Here is a 27,688-nt window from a genome sequence, read left to right on the forward strand (position 1 = left end):
ACCTTACAGATTATGCATCCATCCTATACATGAGGAAACCAAGGCCAGAGAGGGGAAGTGATTCATGCCATCACACAGCATGGAAGTGGCAAGACTGGGATCTTTGTCCCAGTCCATTTGACAGCTCACCAGTCCACCCATGTCGTTCCCAGGAGTCTGAGGAGGCTCGTTTCCAAATGTGCCCGTGGACCTTTAGTGTCTGTAACATCGACGCTAAACCTGCCTCAGCCGGATTTTGGCAAAGTTAGTTCACACCCTCTGGGGCCTCAAGTATGCTCATTTCTGGTGTGTTCTTGTGTTATAGTTGTTTGTGAACTATGAGAGGCATGTGCCTAAGAGCAATGGAGTGTTGCCGTCTGAGGGCTGCTGCGTGCCTGTATGAGTGTCTCTTTTCACGTCCAAGGACGTGTGTCGAACTGCGGTTTTGGGTCTACATACCTGTTTGGTGCCTAAGGATAATTTTTTTAAAATATTTTTTTAAATTTATTCATGAGAGAGAGAGAGAGAGAGAGGCAGAGACACAGGCAGAGGGAGAAGCAGGCTCCATGCAGGGAGCCCGACGCGGGACTCGATCCCAGGTCTCCAGGATCAAGCCCTGGGCTGAAGGCGGGGCTAAACCGCTGAGCCACCTGGGCTGCCCCAGTGCTTAAGGCTAATTAATTGTGATTCTGCGTGTGTCTGTACCTATGTAGGGATGAAGTGTCTACGGGCTGCTGTGTGCCTGGTGATGTGCCTCCTGCGCCGAAGGCGGTGCGCACCTGACCGCGGCGTGTCCGTGTGGACGCGTGCAGGCAGGCGGTGTGTGATCCCAGGTGCGTGCGTGGGAGCTGCGTGTCTGAAGGCTGAAGGGCCCCGCCTTTACCCCCCGGGTTATGGGAAGTGTGTGCCCGACAGGAGCGTGGGACCCTCGGCCGGGCCCGGTCCTCGCCCAGCCCCGAGGGTCACGGCCGCGGTCACGGCCCGGGCGCCCCGGCCCCGGGTCCCCCGGCGGGGCGGGGGGGGGGGGGGCCCCGCGGGGCGGGGGCGGGGCCTCGGACGCCCCGCCCCCTCGGACGCCCCGCCCCCGGGCTCCAGCCCTCTCATTGGCCGCGCGCGGCGTGACGTCACAGGGATCGCAGCCCGAACCCCGGCGCCGGGCGAGCGGGAGGCAGTGCGGGTCCGCGCGGCTCCGCTGCGTCTCGGCCTCCGCTCCCGGCCGCGGGCGCGTCCCGCCGCCGCCGCCGCCGCCGCCATGGTGTCCCCGGTCACTGTGGTGAGTGAGCGAGCGAGCGAGCCGGTGTCCGGCGCGGCCGGCGCCCCCCGGCCTGGGGACCGGGCTGCGGCAGGCCGGGCCGCCGGGGCCGCCGGGGCCGCCGGGGCCGAGCAAGGGCGGGGGTCCCGGGCCGGGCGCCCCTCCTCCCCGCGCAGCGCCCGCGCCCCGGCGGGAGGGAGGAAAACAGTGGGCACGTGACTCGGAAGCGTGACTTTGGTGCCGTGTGTGTGACGCGGCCGGCGGGGCGAGAACCGGGACCGCGCGCGGCCGACCCCGGGGCGGCGGGGGCCTCCCGGGACCTCCCGGGGACCCCGGCCCGCACCGCTTCCCCCGGACCCGGGTCCGCCTCGTAGAAGCAAGCCCGGGCCCGGGCGGGGGGTGCCCCCGAGTGCGAGCAGCGGGGCCCTTCGCTCCTGACATCCCTTCCTCTGAGACGTTCTCAGCTGGAGCCCGGGTCGGTGTCGGGCTCTCCGGGACTGGCCGAGCCTCCCCGGCTGCTGCTCCGGCCTGTTTCTCCTTATGGGAAACTCGGGGCTGGGGACGGGTGTGGAGCGGGCGCTGATGCTCCCGAGGCCTGGCAGGTGGCTGCTGGGAGGAGCCAGGGACTGTGGGGTCGGTGGTCTGGGCCGGGCTGCCCCTCGGCCCCTGCCCCTGCCCCTGCCCCTGCCCTGCTGAGCCTGGATGGGGGAGATCTCCGTAGGAAGGGACTTAGTCATCTTCTCTCCCTGCCCTCACCCCTGGCGGAGCAAGGGCAGGCTGGGATCCTGGACCCACCATCTGCCTCTTCCCAGCCTCCCTCATCACGGTCTGAGCCGCCCTCAGGTAACCGGCGGTGTGGGAGTCAGGGTGTCCCCGAGCCTCGTGCTGGACAGCTCACCCAGCCAGAGGCACAATCATTTAGGGCAGAGCGTGTGTATACAGGGAACCTCGGCAGTTCTGAATCGCCCGCAGAGACCCTGTGCCCAAAGCCCCAGGAAAGGAGCTCCAGGAGATCACAGATCCAGAGTGTCTGCGCTAGCCCCCTCCCTCAGCTTGGAGAGGATCCGGAGTGGCCTGGGACACACCTTTCTGGAGCTGCCCTCCCCCCTCATCGGGCTGAGGCCGAGTCAGCTGCTCTAACTTCTCCCTCTCAGTTCCACATCTCCTCCCAGCCAGTCTGCTGGCTTCAGATCAAAAGCTGGAAAGAGAACCCCTCCCCTGCTTCCTGCCTCTCTTTTTGATGAGCTCTCGAGTTGCTCTTGTTCTCTGGGAAATGAGAGGGACCAACAGACAGCGCCCCCCTCCCCCAACTCCCCAATCCCTGAAGTCGTTCTCCAGCCAGCACTCCTGTCTCCTCTCCTTGCTCTTGATGGTACCTTTAGGCTGGTACCTTTAGGGGCAGCTGGAGTGGAGGCTGAGGAGCACACTGGCCTAGGAGAGAGCCCGTCGGGGCGGAGGACCCACCCTCACGCATTCCTGGCACTCTCAGGGTGTTGCCAGGGCCCTAAGCCTGTGCCCTGGCCCCACTGCGGAGGATCACGAGTTGGCTAGTTGTGGTGTCTCTGTGGTTTCCTGCTGACTGCACTCCATTCCAGACGGCTGGTGGCCTAGAGGGGTTAAAGGGGCTTTGGGGAAGGACAGGGAGGGGCCAGGAAGGCAGAAACATTGCCTGTAGGAGGGGACTTTATCCCAAGATCTGTTTTCTGCTCAGTGAGTGACTATTCTGGTCCTGCTTTGGGTCAAGAATGCACACGGGCCAACCGACCGCAGGAACGGGGGAGCCCTCCCCCTTCCTAATCAGTTAGGCCTCAGGGTGGTGATGGGAATGTTCATACTTCGCTGGGTGGTTGGGGCAGGCCAAACTGGGTTTCTCTGTGTGTGTCTTCTCTCCTCGGGAGGTGGGTCTGGCTCTGGGGTGTATGTCTGGGTCGAGGGTGCTGGCTCTGAACACCTTCGTGGGCTTCTGAGCTCCAAGTGCTGAGTGCTGCCCTTGTCCTGTGTCCTCCAGGTGAAGAGTGAGGGACCCAAGCTGGTGCCCTTCTTCAAGGCCACCTGCGTGTATTTTGTGCTCTGGCTGCCTTCGACCAGCCCATCGTGGGTCAGCGCCCTCATCAAGTGCCTGCCCATCTTCTGCCTCTGGCTCTTCCTTCTGGCCCATGGCCTAGGATTCCTGCTGGCCCACCCCAGTGCCACCCGCATCTTTGTGGGGCTCGTCTTCTCCGCTCTAGGTGATGCCTTCCTCATCTGGCAGGACCAGGGCTACTTTGTGCATGGTCAGTTGCCACAGTAGCTGCCTGGGAGGAATCCTGGGGCTGGGTGCTTAGAGGGTCTTAGGTGGCAAGGATTTGGGAGAGGGAGCTTTGGAACAAGAACATGGAGGATCTGAGGGGTTCTGAGGACGAAGACTGTGGGGCCCTGGTTGGAGGATTACCTTACAGATGGTCTGGTGATCAGTTCTGGAGTTCCTCAGGGGAAGGGGCGGGTATATCTTTGTGGGTTTCTTCCCACCCCGGATACTCCCCAGACAAAGCTCCTGGGTTATCCCAAGCACTCCCCTCCTGCCCCCACCCCATGACTCACCTGAGCCTGCCCTCAGCATCCCTTCATCCCCTCTCACTCCCAGGTCTGCTGATGTTTGCCGTGACCCACATGCTCTACGCCTCGGCCTTTGGCATGCGGCCACTGGCTCTACGGACAGGTCTGGTGATGGCAGTGCTGTCCTGCCTGGCCTATGCTCTCCTCTACCCGTGCCTCTCAGATGCCTTCACTTATCTGGTGGGGGTCTATGTGGCCCTGATCGGCTTCATGGGCTGGCGGGCTATGGCAGGACTGCGGCTGGTCGGGGCAGCCTGGCGCTGGACTGAGCTGGCAGCAGGCAGTGGTGCGGTGCTCTTTATCATCTCAGACCTGACCATCGCCCTCAACAAGTTCTGCTTCCTCGTGCCCTACTCCCGGGCGCTCATCATGTCCACCTACTACGCTGCCCAGATGCTCATCGCCCTGTCAGCTGTTGAAAGCCGGGAGCCAATGGAAGACTACAGACTGAGCAAGGCCAACTGAGAGGCCAGGGTCTGGTTACCCCTGTCTTCTTCTGGGACGGGGGTCTAGAACCTGCAAGAACTGGGTCAGGATGGCTGTAGGTCTCACCTGCGGCAGTGAATACCACCCGGAAAATGTAGAAGTGAGGGGGTAAGCCAGAAAAAGATCTCTCTAGCAAAGCTGGTGGTCTGGAACAATTCTGAGAGCTGAAAAGAGCCAGCCTAATTCTCCTTCCTGGGGCCAGAATTAGATATTTCCCCACCTCTAACCCCATCGGGACTGTCAAAACCCCTCTGGAGGGTGATGGTGCTCAGTGTCTTGACCGCCTCCCACTTCTACTAGATGGAAGAGTCTGACTCACCCACTCCCACTCTTTGTAATCTGCACAGTTAAGGGAAGAGGGGAGAAATCTGAGCTGAGATGACCCAAGCCCAGGGCTTGAAGCCCCTTTTGCAGGCCCCTAGTTGGGAAGACTGGATGAGGATGGAATCTCCCTTTCCTTCATCTCTCCTTATTACTTGAACAATCTCAATTTCTAAGTGTTGGGTGGGAAGATGAAGGGGTGTCTGTCCGGGTAGGCAAGACTGGGGACTTCATTGGCCTGGGGGCTTGGGTTACCAAGGATTCTGGTTGGTCCCATCTCTCTCAGAGGCTAGCCCAGCGTGCAGGCCTACTACCACTACCCTTAGGACCCTATCCCCAGGGCTAGGGTGAACCATGCCAAAGGAAGGGGCCAGCCTGTCTGTGTGTCTGTGCACGTGAGTCTGTGTGTGTGTGTGGTCTGTCTCCCAGCCTGTCTATGTCTTGCTCTGCCATCTGTCTCTGTCCTGCTGTCTAAGTCTTATAGGGAGAGAGCCTCAGGGAGTTGCTGAGGGGGTGCTGAGCCTAGCTTAGAGAGCTGGGACCCCACCCTGCCTCCATCAGTGCTTTCCTCTCTGTCCCTTCTGCACTGAGAGTGAGAGGAGGGGCCTCCGATGACTTTCTAGGGTCTTAAGACCTAAGGCACATTCAATGCAAAAGGAGCAAGGATGGGTGGGACAACTCTATCCCTTGCTGCTTACGTGAACAAAAAAATAAAAACCAAGGGCCATCGCTGGCCTGCTTATCTCCCTGTGTGGCATGTGCCTGTCCTGGAGAGGAGGGTATGGGGGCATGGTGCCAGGGCCCTGGATGTCCTTACAGCTTGGGTCACAGTGCTGGCCAGTGCGTCTTGGCGCCAGGCTGGCTCCCTGGCTCTGGTGACATGGTGCCGGTTGGAATGGGCCTTCACTTCCTTGGTCACGTGTATGGGTGAGGATGTAGTTCCGGAGGATGGGGGATGGGTAGTATTTGCCACCATCCAAGTTTCTCCTGGATGCATTGCCCTGTGCACGGGTGCCTGGCACCTTTGGGAATTCGTGGTTACTCAGTGGCCTTTACTGCTGCCCGCTCGAGTGATACAGATTCCCTTCTAGCGTCTCCTCTCTCCTTGGACTCTGAGCTCAGTCAAACAGTGGGGAGGAGGGAGATTAGATTGGTTGATTTGCACTTTAGATGGGAAGCCCTTGGCTAAACAATGGAGTGGAGTCACTCCGCACCAGGGGCATTTGCATCTTAATGGGCAGTTGCCTGACCCAGAAGCAGAGAGGGAAGTCTTGGGTGGTGGTGAATGTGCCCTTAGCCGAGAGGGTGTAGAGTAGTAAGGACTGGATAGAGGAGACTTAGTCCCATTTCAGTGATGGGTGAATTCATGATTTTCAAATTAGGATTTTTAGAGACCTCTGGTTGGGGGGAGACAGTGAAAGAAGTAGAGGAGGGAGGCTCAGAGATCCCCCTATCTTTGTTTGAAGTCCAGTAGTTTCTTATGATTTTTTTTTTTTTTTTTTTGGTTAAAGAGAGAATTCTGCTGTAAAACCTAAGTTTGAAACCTAGTGAGCTGGGTGACCAATCCCTTCTAGCTCTGAGATGCACTAATTCTGAAATAGTGGGAATCCTGGACACTAAAGAGGCAAGGCCCTGATCCCTTCAAACCCCAGAACTCTGATGACAACAACAACAACGACACACCTGGTGAAGAAAGGGGGGTGGGGGAAGGACCAGGAGAAGGATAAAGCCTATTAGGACTTGTTTAACCTTGCCCTGAGGGGAGGGGAGGGTGCACTGGGGCTGCCGGGGAGGGGAAGGCAAGCCAAGGCCAGTCACATTCAAGGTAAGTGTGACTTGGGGTCCATGCTCCGTGTGCCCCCATCCACTCCCAAGTCCATGTCCTTGGTCCCTGCACATCACCCTCAGGAACAGGCAGGGCTGAGCTTAGTCAGTTTATTGTCCCATGCTTTCACTTCATGGACTGTTTACGCGGACAAGCACCAGAGAGCAAACGGGGTCACCCTCACTGGGGCGACGCACAGAAGAGGCCCAGAAACAACAGGATAGGCCCTCACAATATCCTCCTGATGCTTGGCCTGGGCCAGAGCTCACATAAGGTACTTTGACTTCTGCAGACTTTCAGTGACTGATGCTAGAATTGACTTGTCATCTTTGTCTGAAAGAGCAAAACAAGTATTTGTCAGTGTCAACGTTGGTTGGAAGGCAGCCTCCAAATTGCTGGAAGTGCAGTGAGGGCCCCAGTCTCCCAAGGTCAGCTGAGAGTGTGGGACCAAGAGTTCTTATTCTACACTTAATATTTGCCAAGCATCGCGCCAGGCACTTCTATCCACTATCTCATTTAAGCCTCCAAACGGCCCTAAGAAATGGATGAGAAAACAGGCTCAGAGTGGTTTGCCAAGGTCACACGGCTGGAGAGCAGTGGAGCCAGGGCCCTGGGCCCATGAGCTTACAACCAGAATTAAGTTGTCAGGGATTTCTCTAGCTGTGGAATGAAAGCTGGGTGTCTCCCACCATGCCTTCCCTGGCCCAGTTCTGTCGCACAGTTCAGCAGCCGCTCTGGAGGCATCATCTCAGTGCCAGACACCTGGCTGGGTATCTGAGAGACAGAGCAACAGAACACGGTACTTTCCCCTAAAGAAAGGCACCTACCGCAGGACACAGTGGACTGCCACGGAGAGTCCAGCGAGTGGCAGAGGATGAGGCTGGAGAAGTAGATGTGGGGCGCAGGGGACTGTGGGGAGCCTTGCTGGCTGGGATTTTCTCAGGAGGATCATGGAAAAGTTAGGGAGTTTAAGCAAGAAGGGAGCAGGGCAGGTCAGCTTTGCAGTTAGACTTCATGTCACTAGCCGTGTAGTTGTGAAGATAGTGTGTAGGAAGAAATATAGGCACACACACTAGCAGAGGCGTGCCCTGTGCAGAGGAAGGGTCTCCACTAGGGTTCCCTTCGGTCCTTCCCCCATTTGTATTTCCCAACTATCCTTATCCAGCCGCTTTCATGCTTGGTTCCCTATCAGAATCACCTGTAAAATACTGTAAACATAAAAATTCCTTCCAGAACCTTGCTGCAGAGATTGCGACTGGTGAGTCCGGTTTAGGCCTAATCACCAGTATCTTGTGCAAAGCAAGTCTAGGCCCCCCAAGGGCTACAATCTGCCGAGGGATTGCAGACTCCCCAGTCTGCAGGGGCCAGGCGCCTAACAAAGGACATCCAGAGGATGGGAGAGAGGTGCCCCTTTGGCCAGGGGGTGAGTGTTTACACCCCCTGATGTTGGAGAAGATGAAAAAGCCGTGCCAGGAGCCGGCCGCCTGGGCGCACCCCCACCCACCCCCGGGCCGCCCCGCGGGGCCCTCACCGTAGACCGTGAGCGCGCAGCTGCTGCGGTCCTTGCCCAGCTCGTTCTCCACCAGGACGCTGTACTCGCCGCTGTCCTTGAGCGTGCAGGTGGGGATGACGATCGTGCAGACGCCGCTGGTGGAGTTGTACCAGAACTTGGAGTTGGCCGTGATGTTGACGTCGCCCTTGTAGAGGGTCACCGTGGGCCGCGGGTTCCCGAGGAAGGCGCAGGTCATGGTGCAGTCCTGGCCGCGCAGCACCGTGTGCGGCTTGAGCGGGGTCACGAAGCGCGGCGCGTGGCGCCAGTCCTTCTGCTGGTAGGGCTTCAGCTTGGCGCTCAGGTCCTCGACTGCGCGGGCGGGACGCGGCGGACGTGAGCGCGCCCCGCACCCCGGGCCCCGGACCCCCGCGCCCCGGACCTCTGCACCCCCGCAACCCGGGCCCTGCACCCCACACCCTGGACCCCCGCACCCCGGACCCCCGCACCCTGGATCCCCGCGCCCCGCATCCCCGGGCCCCGCACCCCACACCCACACCCCGGACCTCTGCACCCCCGCACCCTGGGCCCCAGACCCCCGCACCCCAGGCCCCGCACCCCACACCCTGGACACCCACACCCCGCGCCCCGCACGCCGGACCCCCGCGCCTCCGACCCCCGCGCCCTGCACCCTGGACCCCCGCGCCCCCACACCGCGGACTCCCGCACCGCGGACCCTTGCACTCCGGACCCCCGCACCCTGCACCCTGGGCCCCGCGCCCGGCACCCCGGACCCCTGCACCCGCACCCCCGCACCGCGGACCCCCTTGCCCCAGACCCCGGCGCCCTGCACCCCGGACCCCGGACCCCCGCACCCCGGACCTCCTCACTGTGGAGCCCCGCACCCCGGACCCCCGCAGCCCAGGCCCCGGCAGCCTGCGCCTTTACCCTCGTGCCTGAGGTTCCCGTTCCGCCCCCTCCGGGCCCTTGTCACTCCAGGGTCCCCGACCAAAGCCAGGTGCGCGTGGTTTTCTTTTCCCCTTTTGCAGACCCAGGAGCCCTGACTTCTTTCCCGCTGCCAGCTTCTGGCCCATCGGGCTGCCCCCGCGACGTCTCAGCCTCCTCGGGCTGGGCACCGCCTCAGTTTCCCGACCCTGGCTCCACCCTTAACCCCTTCCCTCCCTGAACGTCCTCCTGGGAGACCCTCCGCAGTCCTCGCCCCGAGGGTCCCAGGGTCGTGCTCAGTTCTCCACTCCCCGCCCAGGGGCACCTCCACCTCAGCCCCACCCCTCAGAGCACCCACAAAGTATCTCCTCTGGGCTTGGGAGTGCTGCTGCTTCCCTTCCCAGCATCCCTGACCTTGGCCTTCCCCCCTCCCTGGCTCTCCGATGGTACCTCAAATCTTTCCTCCCCCTGGCAAGGCCCATGTCATCCCTGCCAGCCAGGGGGTATCACCCAAACCCCCGAGTCCCCCCCCTCCCCGGCCCCCACTCACTCTTGTCCTTGTTGACGTGCCAGGTATCCTTGGAGTCAAGGGGGTCGCTGTCACCAATTTCGTTCCGGGCCACCACTCGGAAGTAGTACTTCCTGCCGGGGAGCAACCCGGTCACCGTGTACTTGTTGCTGAACACGTGGTCGGCGGCCGTGAACCAGGTGGCGGTGCTGGCATCCCGCTTCAGGATCACGTAGTGGGCCTCGCTGTCCTCCTGCACGTCAGGGCTGTGGTTCCAGGTCAGAGTCACTGTGTTGGGGACCTCCTCAAACAGCTGTAGGTTTGTGGGCGGCCGTGGGAAATCTGGGAAGAGCCACAAGGTGCATCGGCCGCCCTTGGGGGCCTGAAGAATGTGCCCCGCCCCGGCCACCTGCCACGCCCTATGGAGTGTGGGGTAGATAATGTCCCTTTGAGTTCAGGCCGCTGGTGTTTGGGAGGCAGCAGGAACTATTTCTGGGGTGTAGCGCTGCCGCCTACCAGCCCCGTGAACCTGGGCAAGTTACTTATCTTTTCTGAGACCCCTCTCCCCATTTGCAAAATAGGGTTGACAAAAACTACCACAGGGACGTCGAGTAAAGTGCTTAGAAAAGTGGAAACAAACCTCCCCATGAAGGCAAAGGCCAATCACGTCTTGCTCTGTGGTGCCCGAGAAGCCTTCACCATCTCGAGGCATGACTCCGCAGGGCCAGGGACTCCAGCGGTGGGGAGCTATATTTTGCAAGTGTGTGCAAGGCTGCCTCCCCGAGGCCTCCGCCTGCTGTCTTACCTGTCACACGCACGTGGATGTCATAGGATGCTTCTCCAAACTCGTTCTGCAGCAAGATGCGGTACACCCCTGAGTCGGAGCGCTTGGTGCTGTTGATGAGGAACTGGGAGTGGTTTTTGCTTTTGGTGATGGTTTCCCGGCCCTTGGTGGGGATGCCGTCTTTCTGCCAGATTACATTGGGTGGTGGTGAGCCCTGCGGGGTGACCGGAGATGGCACTGGGGTCAACCAGGTGATATTTTGGCCGTCTTGGTTAGGCGGTGGGCATCTGGGGGCCAGGGTCTGGGACGACTCACAGAGAAGGCAGCGTGGATGCAGAGGGCTGTCCCAGCGCGCACCACCATGTGACTCTTCAGCCGGGCACTGAGGTCAAACTTGGGGGCAGCTGCGATGGGGACACAGAGGTGGGGCCATGGACCTCTCTCTTGGGAAGACTCAGCTTTAAACCTCCCGCCAGAGCCTTTCCCAACCTCTCCTCCAAGCTCTCACGACAGGCCGCATAGACAGCGGGCAGCCCCAGCGCTGCAAAGCATCTAGTTGTTCCTCATCTGTTTTCCCTTATTAGTATGTAAGACTCTAGGGCATGTCCTGTCTCATTTGTTTCTATATTTCTAACACCTCCCTTGGCACACAGTAGATACTACTTGGCATACAGTGAGTGGGTTTTTGAGGGTGGGGACGGGTCACCCCTAGCTCTGTCCAGGTGCAGGTATGGATGACTTCTTGATCAGAGCATCACCCAGGATGCTAGGATGTTGGGGCCTAAACCCCAGCTCTCTCTGCATCCTCACCTGGTGGGGGCATGGCACGGACCCCCTCATCCAGCTCCACAGGCTCCCCGACCCCAGCCTCGTTCACAGCCCGGATTCGGAAGAAGTATTTCTGCCTCTCGGTGAGGCCTCCCACCGTGTAGCAGGTGCCCGAGATGGGGATCTTTGTGCACTTGGACCACTCCTTAGTGTCTTCCGCCCGCATCTCAAGGATGTAACCGGAGGGGGGGTCTCCCTCTGCAGGCTCCCGCCAGGCCAGGGAGATGCTGGAGTTGGAGGAATCAGACACGTGCAGACCCTGCACCAGGCCTGGGGGTTCTGGGTGGCACAGACATCCAGTTGGCCTTCCGACTCATCTGTACTCCATCCCATGCCCAGTTCCCACAGTCAGTAACCCCGAATCCTAACTTTCACCACTACTGCCTCCAACTCCCACTTTACACTTTGAGCACCAACACTGAACACTCAATAACCACCAGATTCAATTCTCTCACTGGCTCCAGCCTTTCATGCTTGAAGTTAATACCCTCCAAATCCACCATACCCTATACCCTCAATCCCCCTACGTTCTAAACTCCACCTTTTAGCCCAACCATCTCCACCACATCCATTCATGTGTATTACCCCCATCTCACCTCCTAAGCTCGGCACTCTCCCAACCATCTACCCGATAGCCCTACACAACCCTCAAACATGCCTCCACCACCTTAACCTAACCAGAAACGCTCAAAGTTTTATAACTTTTTTTTTCTACCCCGCCTCTTTCTTCACTGACTCTCAATCTTTATTTGCTGGCTTTCTTTTGTGTGTGAATCCTGTTCCTCTTGTTAGGCTGGCAGCTCCCAGAAAGTGGACACTGTGTGGAGGGGTCATCCTGTTAGACTTTCCCAGAGAAGAATTCTGCTGTCTACCTTGAATGGTCTAATTCTACTATATTGGGACTTGGCACCCCCCCTACTCACTGACGGGGTCCTTGGCTACCACTGAGTTGGATGCCATACTGGGCTGTCCGGGGCCTGCCTTATTCACAGCTATAACTCGGAATTCATATTCTGTGTCCTCCAGGAGACCATCCACGGTGCACTTGGTGTCTGAAATGGGAATTTAAGGGGTCATGAGGCAGGGGATCCATGAGATGGGAGACCAGAGAGTGGGAGGACATGGAAGAGGGGGTTATGAGTTGCTATTAAAAACCCCAAAGGAACTGGGGAATGGAATATGTTCAGGGTAGCAGAGGTACATAGGTCCACCCAGCAAAGCCTCCCTTGGTCCTCCCGGGCCTCTCTCCCTAGGACTTCACCTTGGATGGGGTCCTTGTTGACTGGCACCCATAGGCTACTGCCTTTCTTTCTCCGCTCCACAATGTAGCCAAGCACTGGGGCTCCCCCGTCCTGGGTTGGGGCATTCCATGTAATGGTCATGGCCTCTTTGGTCACATCAGTCACTTGAGGCTGGGAGGCAAGACCAGGAGGCTCTGTGGGAGACAGAGGGCAGAGGTCAGAAGGGAGAGCATGTGGACAGTTGCCCACCCCATGCTGATCTCTGGCTCTCTCCTTAAAAAAAAAAAAAAATCCAATGATTGATTCTTAACTCTTAACAAGTGGGAAGTTAAAAAAGAAAAAAAATACCATCACCAAAAACAATGGCTGGGTTTTACTTCCAGATAGTTTAGTTTATTTGGCCTGGAGTGGAGGCCAGGCATCGGCATGCTTTTCAAGACCTCAGGTGATTCTACTGTGTGGCCAAGACTGAGAATCACCAACTCGCATCTTCCAACCTGAGTCATCCCCAATGCCACAGTGCCCCCCTTTCATTTTTCCAGCATCTTAAGGTACTTGATGCATGGAGACATGGAGACCAATCGGGAGGAGTGTTACAAGTAGTTAATTAGCATTCATAATTAAAATGCCAATGTTGTCAAGGGTTTTCTTTGAGAAAAAAAGGATAGATTCAAGGTTATCTCTAAAACAACATCACTTCCCTTCGCATTTGGGATGATTTCTGAAATGGAGAAACAAGTGGCGTCATTTCCCTGGAATTGAATGCAGTTCTGATTATACGCCCCGGAGTGTGCCGTGCATGTGATCTGAGAAAAGTCGAGAATTCCTGCCCGAGACGATGTTCTGCTGTTAGTCTGGATTCCGTCTGTCCCATAGGATAGCTAGAGAGGGGACCCCAGGGAACTGCCCCACAGACTGGCATTCCTCACTGTCTGAAGACCCCGTCCTGACCACTGAGCTTCCCACTGGGCAGGGGCTACGTCACTGACCGATGGGATTTCCCGCAAACACTTCATCCGTCTCCAGCGGGTCGCTCACTCCTTCCGAATTAACCGCCAGGATACGAAACTGGTAGGCTTTCCCCTCTTCTATCTTGTTGGTGGAGAATTTCGTGAATTTGCTGTCCACCTCGCCTATCTTAATCCAGGACTTCTTGCCGACCATCCTCCGTTCTACTATGAACTGCGTCACAGGCCGCCCGCCGTTGTCCTTCGGGGCCTTCCACTTCATGTGCACACAGCTTCCAGAGAGTTCCAGGAACTCCACCCGGCCCTGGGGAGGCTTGGGACGGTCTGCGGAAGACGATAGCATCAGAATGGGAGCAAAGGATCAGAAAGGCTTTATGTCACCTGCCGGAGGTCCAGCCAAACTGGGGCATAGTTAGATCCGCTCACTAACTGAGGAGTTTCGCCACGAGTGGACGGCGACCTTACCTGCCACGAATACCGAGGCTTTCCAGGAATCTCCAGGGAGCTTTCTGGATCCCTCACCCTGCTCTGTGTTCACTGCCCCTCCTGGTAAGACTTGCCCAAAGAGTTTGAGCCTTGGCCGCCTGAAACTCTCACTCGTCTAGGCATGAGTGGACTGGGGATCTGGGGAGCCCCTGCCTTAGCTGATACCCCCACCCTCCCCTTGTGTCCTTCCAGACAAGATCACCCCTCCTCTCAGCTTCCAGAACTCCAGTGCTTTCCGGTATTGATAGTTTATCTTACATTATAATTACACGTCAGCTAGTTTTCACCCCTTTTGGGTCGAGAGACTGCTGGGATACCTCCATCTCTGTGTCCTCAGCACTGAGAACACAGAAGGGCTCAGTCATCTGCTGAGTTGAACTGAAACCCAAACTTTCTCAGTCCACAGCTCGATGGTGTGGGGTGTGTGTGTTACATGTTGAATACGAGCTCAGTAAGGCCAGCCTCTCATCTCTTTCCTTAGCCTTATGTTCAGACCCATCTCAAATCCCATTCCTACCCCCTTTCATTTTTCTTTTTCTTTCTTTCTTTCTTTTTTTTTTTTTGAAGATTTTATTTATTCATGAGAGACCCACAGAGAGAGGCAGAGACACAGGCAGAGGGAGAAGCAGGCTCCATGCAGGGAGCCCGATGTGGGACTCAATCCCAGGACGAGGATCACACCCTGAGCCAAAGGCAGATGTTCAGCTGTTGAGCCACCCAGGTGGCCCCCCTTTCATTTTTCCAGCATCATTTTATCCTCAATCCTATATTACCTCCCATGATTCCATTTCACTTCAACCCCCAAAACTTCCCCACCAACTTCACTTCTATCCCTAAGCCCCACCTCTTTCATTTCATTTCTGCCTTCCAACCATGTCCTCATCTCCACGTCAATGACAACACTTAATACTGGAAGGTCTATTATGTGTTGTACACTGCTAAGTGCCTTAGATTCACTTGAAATAGATACAAAACAAAAAACAAACAAAAACCAAATCGTCCTGTTGCAGGTAAGAAGAAACTGAGGCTTCAGAAGGTGCCTTGAATTGCCCAGAGCCACAAAATCAGGAGTTGGAAAGTGGGCTTGTGGCTGCAAAGCCAGCACGCCAACCCCATTGTCAACCCCCTCTCCAGCTCTAGCCCCATGGGGAGCGCTGAGCTGCAGGTCCCCCAGCCCAGCCCAGCCAGGGTCCTGCCCTCACCCAGCACGCTGAGGTGCAGAGAGGCTGTCGCTGTGCCGTGGTCATTCTTGAGCTTGAGCAGAACCAGGCCACTGTCCTCACGCACGCAGTTTGAAATGGTGAGCAGCGCCTGGTCTTCCCCGCGCTCCATGGACACACGCTCCTCCTCCGTCACCTCCACGCCGTCCTTGTACCACGTCACTTTGGGCAGCGGCTTCGCCCGGAAGGGCACCTTGATGTTGGCCGTGTGGCCCACCTTCACAGTCACGGGGTGCGCGGCCAGCGCCTCCAGCATGGACGGGTCGATGGTAGGAGGATCTGTAGGGGGTGGCGGAGCAGGCTGGCCCAGCAGGGATCGGGGGGTGGAGTGGGGCGACGAGGGGTGGAGGAGGACCCCGCGGGGGTCGGGGAAGAGCTCTGCGCTGGCTCGCGGGCCGGCCGGGCGTGGATGAGTTTCGCCGCGAGTGGACGGCGGCCTTACCTGCGATGAATACCGAGGCTTCGCTCTCTGCGCCCTTGGCCCGGAAAGTGTACTTGCCCTCGTGCTCCGGGCCCATATTGGGGAAGATGATTTTGTGCACCGCACCCTGCTTCACGATCTGCACGCCCGGCAAGTCGGTGATCTGGGAGGCGGAGGGGGCGGGCCGGGCGTGAGTGCCAACCAACGTCCGCCCAGTCGACCCCTGGCCGCCTGGTCCCCTCCTCCAGCCCCTGCCTCGGACCTCCTTGCCGTCCTTCAGCCACACGCCCTCCACCTTCTCGTCGTTGAGCACTACGCACAGCTCAGCCGGGCTCCCGGTGGCCGCGTGCACGTCGGACATCCCGCTCTTCACTGTGGCCAGACGCTCTGGGGAGAAGGGGTGCATGGGCTGAGTTAGGGTGCTGGCGGCGGGAAGGGACTTACAGAAAACGTCTGGTGGTCATGGCTAAGGGAAGAGGCAGGGGTGCCACGTCTATCCAAGTAATTTAGGATTGGCAGAGGGTTTGGGAATGGTCAGTGAGCAGTTGGTGAATGGTCGGGTGGAGGGAGGAACTGGAGCAAGTAGGTGGGAGGTTGGGGAAAAGTCCCTTGCATTGGGAAATGGCCAACGGGGGGCTTATCATTGGAGGATGGTCAGTGGGGTCTTAGGATGCTTAGCTAAAGAAGGGGAATAGATGGTGGGGATGTGGGTAGTTAGGGGAGTTGGGATGGCTCCTTATGGTCATGCTAGACTGTTTCTAGGAGTTGAGGGTGGTCAAGGTCAGTGGGGAGTGGTCAGGGCTAGTGAGTAGGGGCTGAGCAGGGTCAAGGAGTATAGGATGATCAGGGCTGCTAGGGCTGTTTAGAGCCTGGAAGTGAAGGATGGATAAAGTCGAGGGATTTTGGATAGAGTTCAAGAGATGAGGTATGATCAGGGTCTAGGAGGTAGAGATGGTCAGGGCCTGGGAGGTCATGGAGATGGTCAGAATTGGGAGATGGGGTGGTCAGAGTGGGGAGGTAGAAATTGATCATAGTCTGAGGAGGGTTGGAGTCAGTAGGGGGCTGATCAGTGTCCCTGGTAGGGAACTGTCAGGGTTGGGTGGGATTGGTCAGTGGGGACTGACAGGGTGGATGTGTACCCTCCACGGTGACTATGGCAGTACTGTAGTATTCAGTGGGGTCTCCATCCTGCATGGCCACCACGGTGTACTCGCCACTGTCACTGAGAAGTGCATCCTCAATGACCAGCTCTGCTCGCTTGCCCTCATGGCTCATGCTGTACTTGGTGCTGCGTTCCAGCAGCTGCCCATCCTTCTTCCAGTGCAGTGTCACATCCTTGGATGTCAGCTCACACTCGAGGCATGCGCGGCTTCTCTCTTTCACACGTACATTCTTGAGGGTTCTCACAAACTTGATGGGGATGCCTGCGGACAGGTAGGCTTGGATCTGCACCCAACCCCCAACATCCCTTTTCTGCAGCTACATGCTACCTTGCTTCTCTTTTTGGTCCCAGAAACACAGGGACTTGTGACATGGGACGTGTGCAACATGTGATCTATAGAGGTAACTGGCAGGAAGAGTCCTAGCTCTGCCCCTTAACTTGCTAGCTGACTGTATGCAATGCATTCACTTTCTGAGTCTCAGTTTCCTCATATATAAAATGGGCTAACAACTCTCACCTCCTTCACAGCACGTCAGTCAATATCTCTAATGCCCCTTTGGAACTCCAGCCATAACTGCATTGTCTTTCTGGTGTCTGGGCCTTTACACATGCTGTTCTCTTTGTTGAGAATTTCCTCTCTTCTTCCCCATTTGCGGAAAGCTGAACTCCTTTTTGTTCTTCTTGCTAAAGCTTGGACATCACCTCATCACGTCTTTTCTGACATTACCAAGTAGTGCCCCTTCTTTGGGTTCCCACCACCTCTGTGTCTCCCTCCATCACAGCCATGACGATTCCATGTCACACGTGTCAAGCGCGGTTCACATGTATGACATGCTTCTTGATGTACCCAGCATCATGGGTAGCTCTCTAAACTTGCTCTAATGTAAGAATGCAAGTGGTTAAGAGTGAAGGGCTATAATATATGACATTAGAGCCAGAAAGGCTAATCATTTCTTGACCCACGATCCCCCAACTAGATCATAAGACTCTTTGCTTGAGAACTTATGTTCTAATTCCATTTTCACACCTGCTTCCCCCACTACACTAGGAGTTAGTGGAGAAGAGAACCTCCTGTTTTTCTAGTACCCATTACAGGGCCTTGCAAAGAGAGATGGATGGATGGATGGATGGATGGATGGGAGGATAACTGCCCACATGGAGGTGACTGTGGCATGAGGCCCACCCCTAAAGCTCTGGTCCAACCACTCACGGTCAATAGTGAGCTGGGCCTTCTGTACCAGGTCCCCCACTTCAGCAGAGAACTCGCCGGCATCACTGAGTCTGGCATCCTTAATCTTAAGCGTGTGAGTCAGACCATCCTCAGACACTGTGATTTCATACTTCTCGTCCCTCTTCAGCTCCTTCCCATTGAACTTCCACACAAAGTTAGGCACTTTCTTGGAGAGGCGGATCTCAAATACAGCTGTCTGGCGCTCTGTCACCTTCCCTGGCTTCATCTCTCCCAAGAACTTTAGTGGCTCATCTGTGGAAGAGTAGGAGGGGCAGTCACTGGGCTGCAGCCCGGTCTCTCCTGAGGGGTGTGGTCTTGAGGGGGGACATGGAGATTCAAGGATCACTGGTCTCCTGTAGCCCACAACTGGCAAAGCATCCTTCCTTTCATTCTGCTTGTGAACCCCTACCACATGATGTTCGTATGGTCTCCTCCCCAGTAATGTTAACACGGCAATTTAAAAAAGTACTTACGTACATTTAGATCTGTGCCAGGCACTATTCTAGCCAATTTGCACATATTAATGCATCCAATTCCCATGTAGGTAGATTTTACTATTATTCTCCATTTTACAGATGGGGAAACTGAGGCAAATAACAGTTAATAACTTGTCCCAGATCACAAGTTCATAATGACAGAAGCTGGGATTTGAACCCCAGTAATCTAACTCTGGAGACCGTGCACTTAACCACGATGCCACACTGCCCCATAGCACTTCCTGTCTCATAGTCCTGTCCCCCACGTTTCCCACCTCCATTAATGTCCATCCCTATGCAGTCCTCTCTTGCATAGCCCCACAGTCTTCTCTCCCCAGCTATTCCTCCCTCAACCTGACTGTGTCCTCCTGGTTCCCCCTGATGCCCACATTCATACCCAGCACTGTGAGCTCTGCTGTCATCCGCTTGTCACCCACGACCAGGCTGTAGGTGTCTGCGTCATTCATATTCACGTTTGTAATAACAAGCATGTGCTTCGTGCCCATCTGCTTCACATCATACTTGCCTAGGGAGTACTGGATCCTCAGTGGTTCATTACCCTGCCTCATGAAACAGGTAGAAAAGCTGATGAGAGACTTTAGGAGGAGACTTCCAGAGGTCCCCATTTCCCAAGGCCAGCCTGAGCTGGGGGTGCCATGTGTACCTCTCTAAGATCCCCAGACACACCAGAGACCCTTGAGATCTCTTTAGCCTCATCATCTGGCACAGTGGAACCCAGGAGCCCTGCCTCCCCTGAGACCTGAACTCTTAATGTGACCTTCAGGACTACCTCCTGCAGCCTTTCAGATGGGTAGACTGAGGCACAAAGAGAGGAAAGTAACTGTTGCAAATGAAAAAGCAAAATGATGGAACAGCTAAGAATAAAGCCCAGCTCTCAGCCAGTTTCAATCATACCAACAGGCATCCTTTTCCTGGGTTGGAGGAAGGGACCTGGTTGATGGATAATGAAAGGGGGTCTGTGAAGGGAGGAGGTGAAGAGAGGAAATGATATTGCCGAGCAGGCCCTGCCTAGGTGCCCCCACGCCACCTTCATCCATATCATCTTGACATTGGGATCCTTCAGCTCCATGATGCAGTCAAAGACCACAGTGGTGTCAATCTTGGTCTGTATGTCTTCCAGGGGCTTCAGAATCCGGATGGTCTGTGAGATTGTGATAATAAAATGGCAGGTGAAGGGACATCTGGAGCCTGACCAGTCTGTTAACGCAATTCTGGAGGAACCCCCTAAAGGTCTGGGGGAGAAATGACTAGGCTGATTGGATAGCTATGCTTCCCCCCGACTTCCTGCCACTGAAAGCCTGCAAGACTTAGGGGGAGACAGATATGTGATGCATGATGAGAATGAGCCACCATTCGTGGAACAGTCATTATGTACCTGGGCCCATTACGTAAGTTCTCTAAATCTGGTGTAGATGCTTAATAATTGTGAGTTGGTTGAATGAATGAATGATGACAACACAAAAACAAATGGAAGAGGAAAGTAGAATTTTCATTTGCAAATGAGAAACTGAGGTTCAGAGAGATGCCCAAGTTCACATAGTTAATAAGGCAGTAGAGCTGGGATTTGAAATCCAGGTCTGTCTGACTCCGGAGTCCATGCAAAAGCACGTGAGGGGGTTGTGGAGAGAGAAGACATAAAAGGAAGGCAAGTTCCTTTCCTGCTCTTGCCTTTGAGCATGTGTGTGCAGGGTGGAGAGGCCTTGCCACTGGGAGACGCACAGGCACTAGCACTTTTGGAGAGACCCAGACCCTGGCCTGCAGACCCCTGCCCCACTATAGGCACTGACCTCCACCTCCACTTTCTTCATCTCTTTGAGCTTCTTGAGCAGGCCCCGGAAGTCGGTGAAGCCGTACTCCATGCAGACCTTCTCAAAGTCCTTCTTGGGCACCTTGGACAAAATCTCCAGCATCTCTTTCTCACCTATTCCCTTCTTCTGCTTCTTCTTGGGAGCAGGGGGTGCCCTGCAAGGAGGTGGGTACCAAGCTTGGACTCAGTACCTCCCTCTGAAGACAAAGGGAGCCTCTCCTAACCTTGAGATTCCCCTCCCTACTTCATCGGTTCTTGGTTCCTGGACCATTAACTCAGGGCCCTGCTGAAAGACCTTCGAGAAGCTCTAGCCTGGATGGTAGAGGGACAGCACCCCAGGCAGAGGAGCTTCCCAGCCTCACTTCTTCTTCTTCTTCTTCTTCTTTTTTTTTTTTTTTGCAAACACATGAGGGTTTATTTACAAGCTCAAGCTTGGGTCCAAGTCTCACCTCTTCTTCAACATCTTTTTGAAATCCATTTTCTCTTGACCTGAGGACAGAGAGATGATCAGGGTCAGACAGGGAGAGTCTGGTCCCTGAGAGGAAAGGCCAGGAGGAGGGAGCTGGCTCACCTTCTGTCACCAGCAAGGACACGGTGTAGATGGCATCTGCATGGTCATTGCTTGCAATGCACTTGTAGTTGTCAGAGTCATCGGAGGTCAGTGGCTCCAGCTGTATCAGAGTCAGGCTATTAGTGAGGGAGGGGGGGACCCCAGGGAGACTTTCTGTGAGAAAGGAAAGGAGGAGGGCATGGGGGTGGGTGGGAGAGGAGCTGAGCATTGGGTGTATGCTTTTGCATGGGATTCTCCTTCTAGGCTGTGAGCTAGAAGATAGGGACTAACTCTGAGTTGTAACTAGGAGCAGTTTCTGCCACTGGCATGAGTATTCCTTCTTTAACACCTAAGTACTCCTCTGTACGAGGGAGGCACTGGGCCGAGCCTGAGCAAACTGGTGAATTAGGCTGCCTTGGCACCTGCCCGGATGGCACTTACAGCCCAGTGGGGCCTCGGAAGGTGCTCGCTGAATGAATTTGTATAAGGGGTGGCCGGTAGGGGGACTCGGCAGCTTGTGTGCGCTCTGTGGGGCTCAGAGTCCAGTAATAGGACCATGGGAGGGGAAGGAACCGAGTTCTGTCTGTGGGGGAGAGGGGAGGCTCTTTGCCCTTCACAACGGTATATCCTGGCAGAACCAAATGGGAGTCTCCCCGGACTTATCCCTCCTTTCCCTCAAGGGAGCCAGAGGTTGCAGAAGCTGGTTAGATCTAAAGATAATCAGCCCTTGGTGAGCGTCTTCTGGAAGGCTCCCCTGAAGGGCCCAGGACTCCTGAGCCTCACCCCTACACTATACTCAGCTCCTCCCCCTGTCCCTGTCAGCCCTAATTTAGCCTGCCCTCCTCCCACCACGGCCCTGCCCCATCTAGTCATGCCCACATGCTTGGCCTCATTTTCCCTTTGGCTCTCACCTCTGGAACAGCTGGATCTCTTCCTGGTGGGCCTGCCCCTCCTGGGCTTTGCCCAGCTCTCCTTCGCCGCGCCCCTGACTTTGGTCCCCTACCCTACTCACTCTAGCTAGGCCCCAGCTCCCGACCCGGCTTCTCTTAGCCTCCCCTCCTCTCGGCCAGTGACAGCCTCATGTCCCATGGCCCGGTTCTGGGGCCGCCCCGTGGCCCTCTGGTCCACAAGGGGGCTGCGGCATGCCCTGGGTCCCTGCCTCTGGCCTCATCCCTAACTGCGTCTCAGGCTGGGGTCCCCGCACCTTCAGCACGTGCTCCTTGTTAATGCTGTCGTAGAACATCTTGGCCGACTCCTTGATGGGGATGCCGCTCTCTCTCTTCCAGGAGATGTTGGGTTTGGGGTTTCCCTGCACCCGGGCTCGGAACATGGCTTTATCCCCTGCAGTGGGCGCGGGATGCAAGTTCACCTCCAGGCAGACCTGCCTGCACCCTGCCTCCGCCCTGGGCGGGGAGGGACCCTCAGCCTGGCGCAGCCCGGTGGTGGGGTCCAGGGGTGGGGGTTGGGGGTGCTGGTGGGGTCCAGGGGTGGGGGTTAGGGGTGCTGGTGGGGTCCAGGGGTGGGGGTTGGGGGTGCTGGTGGGGTCCAGGGGTGGGGGTTGGGGGTGCTGGTGGGGTCAGGGGTGGGGGTTGGGAGGGTGCTGGTGGGGTCCAGGGGTGGGGGTTGGTGGGGGGGTGCTGGTGGGGTCCAGGGGTGGGGGGTGGTCAGGGGTGCTGGTGGGGGCACTGGGAGACGAACGGGAAGCACTTAGGGGTGTGGGGGCGACACGGGGAGTGCGCACCCTCGGACGCGGTGACCGGGTGGGGTTTCTCCACGAACTCTGGGACGCTCTCGCCCGGTGGGATGTCAGAACTCCGAGTGACCAAGCTGAAGAACTCCACGGTGCTCGAGGACTTGCTTGTCACGACTTCCTCTGTGGTGGCAGGTGAGAGGTCAGAATGGGCCCCAGGCGGAGCTCGGCTGGGCTCCGAGGGCCCATCTCTGCTGCCGGGGCCCTGTCGGAGGCCAGCGTGGGGACCTTGGGCCCGACAGGACTGGAGTCAGGAGCCCTTGTGTTAGGGCAAATTCCAAGCACCAGGGGGAGCCAACCCCTCTTACCTTTATTATTGGGTCCTTTTTTTCTTTTTTAAAATTTTATTATTTATTTGAAAGAGAGAGAGCACAAGCAAGGGGAAGAGGGAGAAGCAGACTCCCCGCTGCGCAGGGAGCCCCTGGCGAGGCTCGATCCCAGGACCCTGGAATCATGACCTTAGCCGAAGGCAGACGCCTAAAGCACTGAGCCAACCAGGTGCCCCCTAATTTTTTAAAAAAGAGACTTCCTTTTTTTGAGGGGGGTTCTTGATCTCTTGGGCTTCCCTCCTGGAAGGTCTGGTCCCCCAGTAGTGTTAAGAGGCGGGGGCCCTCTGCTAGGGAGGCCTGATAGTTTACTTGAGCTCTGCTGTAGTTCTGTGGTTCTGCAGTGATTGCAATGGGAGTAGTAATGATTCTTGAGTGAGGAACAGGACACATTCCCACTCCAGGGGGGCCATAGTGGGAATCTCCTTATCTGCGAGAGCGTATTCAATGTGGGAAGGTCACTCTGTATTTGGAGAATGAAAAGTTGTATTTGCTGTATACACTACGAAAAATCTTGTTGGCCCGTGAGCTGACAGTTAAAAACAATTGCTCTGATTCACAGAGTACTTTTCTCGTGTTAGGAACTGTGCTAAACACATTACAGAGGTTATTTTATTTAATCCTGACAATACCCCAGTGAAGTAGGTGCCTCTATTATCACAACTAATCTGAAGGACTGAGATGCAAAAAATGTCTTAAGAAGCCCTGCTTTTAGCCCTCAGTGGTTGAGCATCTGTCTTCAGCTCAGGTTCTGATCCCAGGGTGCTGGGATTGAGTCCCACATTGGGCTCCCCACAGGGAGCCTGCTTCTCCCTCTGCCTGTGTCTCTGCCTCTCTCTGTGTATCTCTCATGAATAAATAAATAAAATCTTAAAAAAAAAAAAAAGAAGTCCTGGTTTTAAATAGCAAGCTGGAAGCAGTGTGTAGGCTGCACCTGACCTGCAGATGTGTTTTATTTGATCTCTTCGACGGTTGAACAAAAGTAGCCCTATATCTAAAAATTAAGAGATTTCACATAAAAAGACAGGTTTCTGGATTCTCACCACTGAGCTCATAATCCCTATATGACAACAGTCAGTGGGTGGTGAATAGTGGGGGCCTCTGTGGGTGGGGCATGTCCTCTGTGGTTCCCTTAGTCTTGTTTCTGCATTTACATTCCCTGCCTGGACCCGGCTGGCCAGTGGTTTTAAACTCTGGCTGAGTGTTAGAATCTTTGGAGAGCTGGAAACACACACACACACACACACACACACACACACACACACCCCAGACTTATGTATTGCTATTTTTTCATTCCCCTTCCTCACTCCCTGCTGCACTAAGATAATTCTACTGTGCAGCCAGGGCTCAGAATCACTGCTATAATCACTTGAGTTTGCAGCTTCTGGTCTTGAGTTCCAGCTGTTGCACTTGCCCTGGCTTGCTGTCCGGGAGGAGTTGGTATAGAGCGTTCATCTGGCCCTGACCCCTGTGCACACAGCAGTTTGAGGGACTCGGCCCCTCCAGGACTTTGAGGGAGGGGCAGTGACCAGGGAGGAGATATTGGATATCCTGGCCCCTGGCCACCTTTTAATCACTTTCCACTAGAGACATGACTAAAACAATGTGTTCTGCTCTGAGACCATTTCTCAGCTTTCCCTTGGATCTGCTCTCCCCCAAGCCTGGTCCCCAAGGGTTGACAGCCTGGAAGCTTAGGTCACTTGTTTATGTGTTCATCCTCTCTGCACTGGCAGCTCCAAATCTCCTGTTTCTTAAGTGGAGCAGGGTCAGCATTACTCATACCTAGGACGGTAGCTACTTCCCTAGCTTCCTCAGTGCCCGAAAGTCGGCCATCGGATATACATCCATTAGCCTACGGCTCTGATCTCCTCAAACAATGAAGCTCCTCCATCGCTCATACACATTCACGTGATTGGCTTTTCCTAAGCTGTTTCTCAGAAGATCTGATCTGTGGGTGAACATCCCAGGGGCTGAAGCTTTATCAAAGCACAGGTTAGGAGAGGGCTGCTCTTTGTACCTTGGGCTCCTGAGGGGCCCAGTACTCACAGAGACTGAGGCCACCCCCAGGGGGTGGATGCAGAGGAAGAAAGGCTGCCCTTTCCCGATCCCCCCTTCCGCCCAGTCTACTTGCCTCCCACGATCTTGGTTGTCTGGGAGAAGGTCTGCACGTGGGTGGTGGAGCTCGAGAACTCCATGGACACGTGCTCCTGCAGCAGCTGCTTGTGGTGAATGGTCGTCATGGTGACAGCAGGCGTGGGCACTCACCTGGAGGACCAGGGAGAGAATGAGGTCATGAAGGACAAGGAAGGGAATAGGAGAGAGATCCAGAGGTGTGTGTGTGTGTGTGTGTGTGTGTGTGAAGGGACAGGGCATGCGGACACAAGGGGAGGGCGAGGGGAAGTAGGGCTGCAAGCCACTTCTCTCTGGCCTCTCTTTTCTTCCCTTTGTATCTCACCTTCCCAGGATGGTTTGGAGGACTGGTGGGCCTGTCACCCACCAAGTAACCCCAAACCATTCCAACTCTCAGGGGGAGAGAATGTAGGGCTTAGATTTACCCAGGGATCCAAGGGGTAAGGCCCAGGGGGAGCTGAGGATACAGAGTGATAGCTACATGGAACTAGGGAGGCGGTGCCCAATATTTCATCAGGGGGGAATGAAGTCAGACCTAAGAAGGGACTTCCTGACTAAGCCATACTACAGTGGGCCTTAGAAGGAAGCAGGCATTTTCCTCCTGGGCCCTGGGGACCCCTGGCATCGGTGGAATGCTAAGACAGATGATAGCATGTTTCATTAGTTCTGCTTTCATTTGTGACTGGGAAAGGACAGAGGTTGAGCTTTCTTTTTTTTTTTTTCATTTCTTATACTTAAAAAAATCAGTAATCCAGTCTCATAATTAATAAATAAAACAATATAAACATCTATATGAAGAGCTCCCTCCCACTCCTGAGCTCCCATCTCCCAATCATCCCCCCACATGTAAGCACTTGTGGCCTCTCGGCTCCTTCCTAGGCTCCTTCATGCAAATACAAGTATATTTTTATCCTCGTCCTCTTTTTGCACTTCAGGTATTCCTATTCCGCCCTTTCTTTTTCACTTAATACATCTTGGAGAGCTCTCCATCCCAGTTCATAAAGATTTTCTGCATTCTTGCTAACAGCTACAGAGCATTTTGATGAATGGATGTTCCATTTTTGTTTAACCAGCATGGCACTTTTTCCACCCACACTTTATATAGGAGGAAACTGCTGTCTGAGAGAAATCACCTGCTCGAGGTCACTCAGACTAGAATCCTGGCCTCTTGACCCCCAGCCCACTTCCCTGGAGGGATCCAAAAGCCTGGTTCTGAGCCAGGCAGTTCGAGGCTCACCTTCCATCTCACCTGCCATGACATATCTCTGCCTGCTTCCACTCCTGAGTACTGAGACTGTCACCTGGCTAGACCCCAAGAGCTGACTTTTACTCCTCACCTGCTTGTACCCACTGAAACTTTATCAAAACTTTGTCCCACATTCTCCTTTAAGCTCTTCTTCCCAGCTCATCTCTTCACTCAGGCAAAAGACCCGAGGGGCCTAACATCCTGTGATGGAAACCAAAACTACCCCTCCAGCAGTAAGGACTGCCTGGACAGGAGCTTGGGCGGCCCAGACCACCCAGACCAGTTTGAGCTCAACTCCCGACTCACACCTGTGCAGATGGACCGTGGAGCAACCAGTTACCTGCACCTCATTATGATACTGAAATCTCCACCCAAGGAGCAGCACAAGCCTCCTTTACATAACATACAACGTACATATGAGCAGGTTTCCTTAGGGCGCACGCGCAACCTTATGCCCACCTCTACCAGCCATGACAAGGCTCCCCTATCTAAATATGCATCCTGACCGTAAATAAAAGAAACCCACTCGCCCTTGCTCGGGGAGTCACAGCTTTGGAAATGTTTCCCCGTGATCTCCTTATGTGCTGCAAATGAGGTCTCCCTTGTGCGACAGCTCACCTGGGGTAGCTCCTACCTGCGACCCCCCAAGGAGCGCACTCATGCTATTTGGGTTACTCTGGCTGTCCTGCACTGGGCTCCGAAGACAGCCGGCTCTGTCCCCTTCTTGAGGAAAGAGGGGAGCCTTACCTTTGTGTGACCAGTTCCTCCTAACCCCTGAATGCTGTGTCCACGGCCTTGGGGGTGCAGTTATGCCTGGGCTATCGGCGGGCGGTCTCCTTCTTTTGCCCCAACAGTGGAGCCACCAGGAGTCACGGGTTCCTTAAATGTCTGGCCCCTTGGGGGCGATCCCTTACTGGAGCTCCACAGCTGCCCCAGCTAGACTGGCGCACTGCTCTGGGGGGCGGGGCATGGGGGAAGTGTGGCTGGAGCCAGGGCTGGAGGGACTGCCCGGGACCAGACGTGGGGGCAGGAGTCTGAGGGCGGTGGTCCTGTTGGCAGAGATTTGGGTTCTCACTGCTGGTGGGTGGGGCCCATCTGAGCTGAGGGGCTCCGGGTAGTGTGTGTGTGTGTGTGTGTGTGTGCGCGCGCGTGTACGTGTGCTAGCACGCACATACACATGCATACGTACATGGGCCCACAGGCCAGTGGGGCCGGGGTCCAGGAAGTCTGCCATTTTGCAGAAATCCAGGGGACACCATTCATGTTGTACTCCATGTGCGGTGCCTGCACAGCTTGAGTGGCCTCCCAGGGCCACCCTGGGGGAGGAGATAGAAATCTTAGCTCCCCTCCCCTTTCCCCCTCCTACAGCTCTATCCTTCTCATCTGGGTAGAGGGTGGGAGGGCCCAGCTTCCTGCTGGAGGATGGCTGGAGAGCATGTCCCCCTGCTCTGGGACCTGCATCCCGGCTCTTTGAGCGCCCCCCCGGGTGTTTCCTCATTATAGTATATCCACATACCCTTGACCAACCCACACGGAGTTCTGATATCCTTTTAAGGACCTACTGGTTGGTCAGCAGTCCTGCCCTGGAGTGACCCCACCTGCCAGCAGCAGCATCACCACAGCTACTTTTGCTGCATCCCT

General features: G+C 55.9%; 2 protein-coding genes and 1 long non-coding RNA gene across 5 annotated transcripts; 2 read left to right on the forward strand and 1 right to left on the reverse strand.

Moving 5' to 3' along the window:
• The first annotated feature begins 1,162 nt into the window (after nucleotides 1–1,162).
• Nucleotides 1,163–5,377, forward strand: TMEM86A (transmembrane protein 86A). 3 transcript variants are annotated; one of them, XM_038569229.1, is made up of 3 exons: nucleotides 1,163–1,252; nucleotides 3,240–3,504; nucleotides 3,855–5,377. In XM_038569229.1, the coding sequence occupies exons 1-3, from the start codon at nucleotides 1,232–1,234 to the stop codon at nucleotides 4,289–4,291; spliced, it is 723 nt and encodes a 240-aa protein (XP_038425157.1). In that variant the 5' UTR covers nucleotides 1,163–1,231; the 3' UTR covers nucleotides 4,292–5,377. The 3 variants fall into 3 exon arrangements, with proteins under 3 accessions (XP_038425157.1, XP_038425156.1, XP_038425155.1); XM_038569228.1 differs by lacking the exon at nucleotides 1,163–1,252 and adding an exon at nucleotides 1,852–2,074 and having other exon boundaries at nucleotides 3,240–3,459; XM_038569227.1 differs by lacking the exon at nucleotides 1,163–1,252 and adding an exon at nucleotides 1,859–2,074.
• A 1,177-nt stretch (nucleotides 5,378–6,554) lies between these two features.
• IGSF22 (immunoglobulin superfamily member 22) lies at nucleotides 6,555–26,938 on the reverse strand. Its single transcript, XM_038569226.1, has 23 exons — nucleotides 26,795–26,938; nucleotides 24,803–24,936; nucleotides 22,337–22,468; nucleotides 21,800–21,936; nucleotides 20,617–20,716; nucleotides 20,495–20,534; nucleotides 20,026–20,200; nucleotides 19,266–19,379; nucleotides 18,615–18,777; nucleotides 17,721–17,993; nucleotides 16,488–16,772; nucleotides 15,611–15,735; nucleotides 15,370–15,511; nucleotides 14,910–15,206; nucleotides 13,243–13,545; nucleotides 12,274–12,447; nucleotides 11,936–12,064; nucleotides 10,995–11,291; nucleotides 10,500–10,588; nucleotides 10,206–10,398; nucleotides 9,443–9,742; nucleotides 7,990–8,319; nucleotides 6,555–6,791 (listed from the first exon to the last, which is right to left on the reverse strand). Exons 2-23 carry the CDS (start codon nucleotides 24,909–24,911, stop codon nucleotides 6,724–6,726), a joined length of 3,975 nt encoding a protein of 1,324 aa, XP_038425154.1. The 5' UTR covers nucleotides 24,912–24,936; nucleotides 26,795–26,938; the 3' UTR covers nucleotides 6,555–6,723.
• LOC111091576 lies at nucleotides 24,792–26,606 on the forward strand. The gene is made up of 2 exons (XR_005375821.1): nucleotides 24,792–25,001; nucleotides 26,193–26,606. It is a non-coding gene; the product is annotated as an uncharacterized LOC111091576 (long non-coding RNA).
• Nucleotides 26,939–27,688: the final 750 nt, after the last annotated feature.

This window comes from Canis lupus, chromosome 21 (assembly GCF_011100685.1).
Source record: "Canis lupus familiaris isolate Mischka breed German Shepherd chromosome 21, alternate assembly UU_Cfam_GSD_1.0, whole genome shotgun sequence".
NCBI classification, from domain to species: domain Eukaryota; kingdom Metazoa; phylum Chordata; class Mammalia; order Carnivora; family Canidae; genus Canis; species Canis lupus.

What these genes read in the sequence shown, in the direction of transcription:
- TMEM86A (XM_038569227.1), top strand. Translation starts at nt 1,934, where the DNA reads ATGGGGGAGATCTCCGTAGGAAGGGACTTAGTCATCTTCTCTCCCTGC. An exon ending in ACGGTCTGAGCCGCCCTCAG is followed by an intron (nt 2,075 to 3,239) that starts GTAACCGGCGGT and finishes TGTGTCCTCCAG; the next exon opens with GTGAAGAGTGAGGGACCCAA. An exon ending in CCAGGGCTACTTTGTGCATG is followed by an intron (nt 3,505 to 3,854) that starts GTCAGTTGCCAC and finishes TCTCACTCCCAG; the next exon opens with GTCTGCTGATGTTTGCCGTG.
- IGSF22 (XM_038569226.1), bottom strand. Translation starts at nt 24,911, where the DNA reads ATGACGACCATTCACCACAAGCAGCTGCTGCAGGAGCACGTGTCCATG. An exon ending in GGTAGCCAAGGACCCCGTCA is followed by an intron (nt 11,292 to 11,935) that starts GTGAGTAGGGGG and finishes TGTGCCACCCAG; the next exon opens with AACCCCCAGGCCTGGTGCAG. An exon ending in CATCCACGTGCGTGTGACAG is followed by an intron (nt 9,743 to 10,205) that starts GTAAGACAGCAG and finishes GGCTCTTCCCAG; the next exon opens with ATTTCCCACGGCCGCCCACA.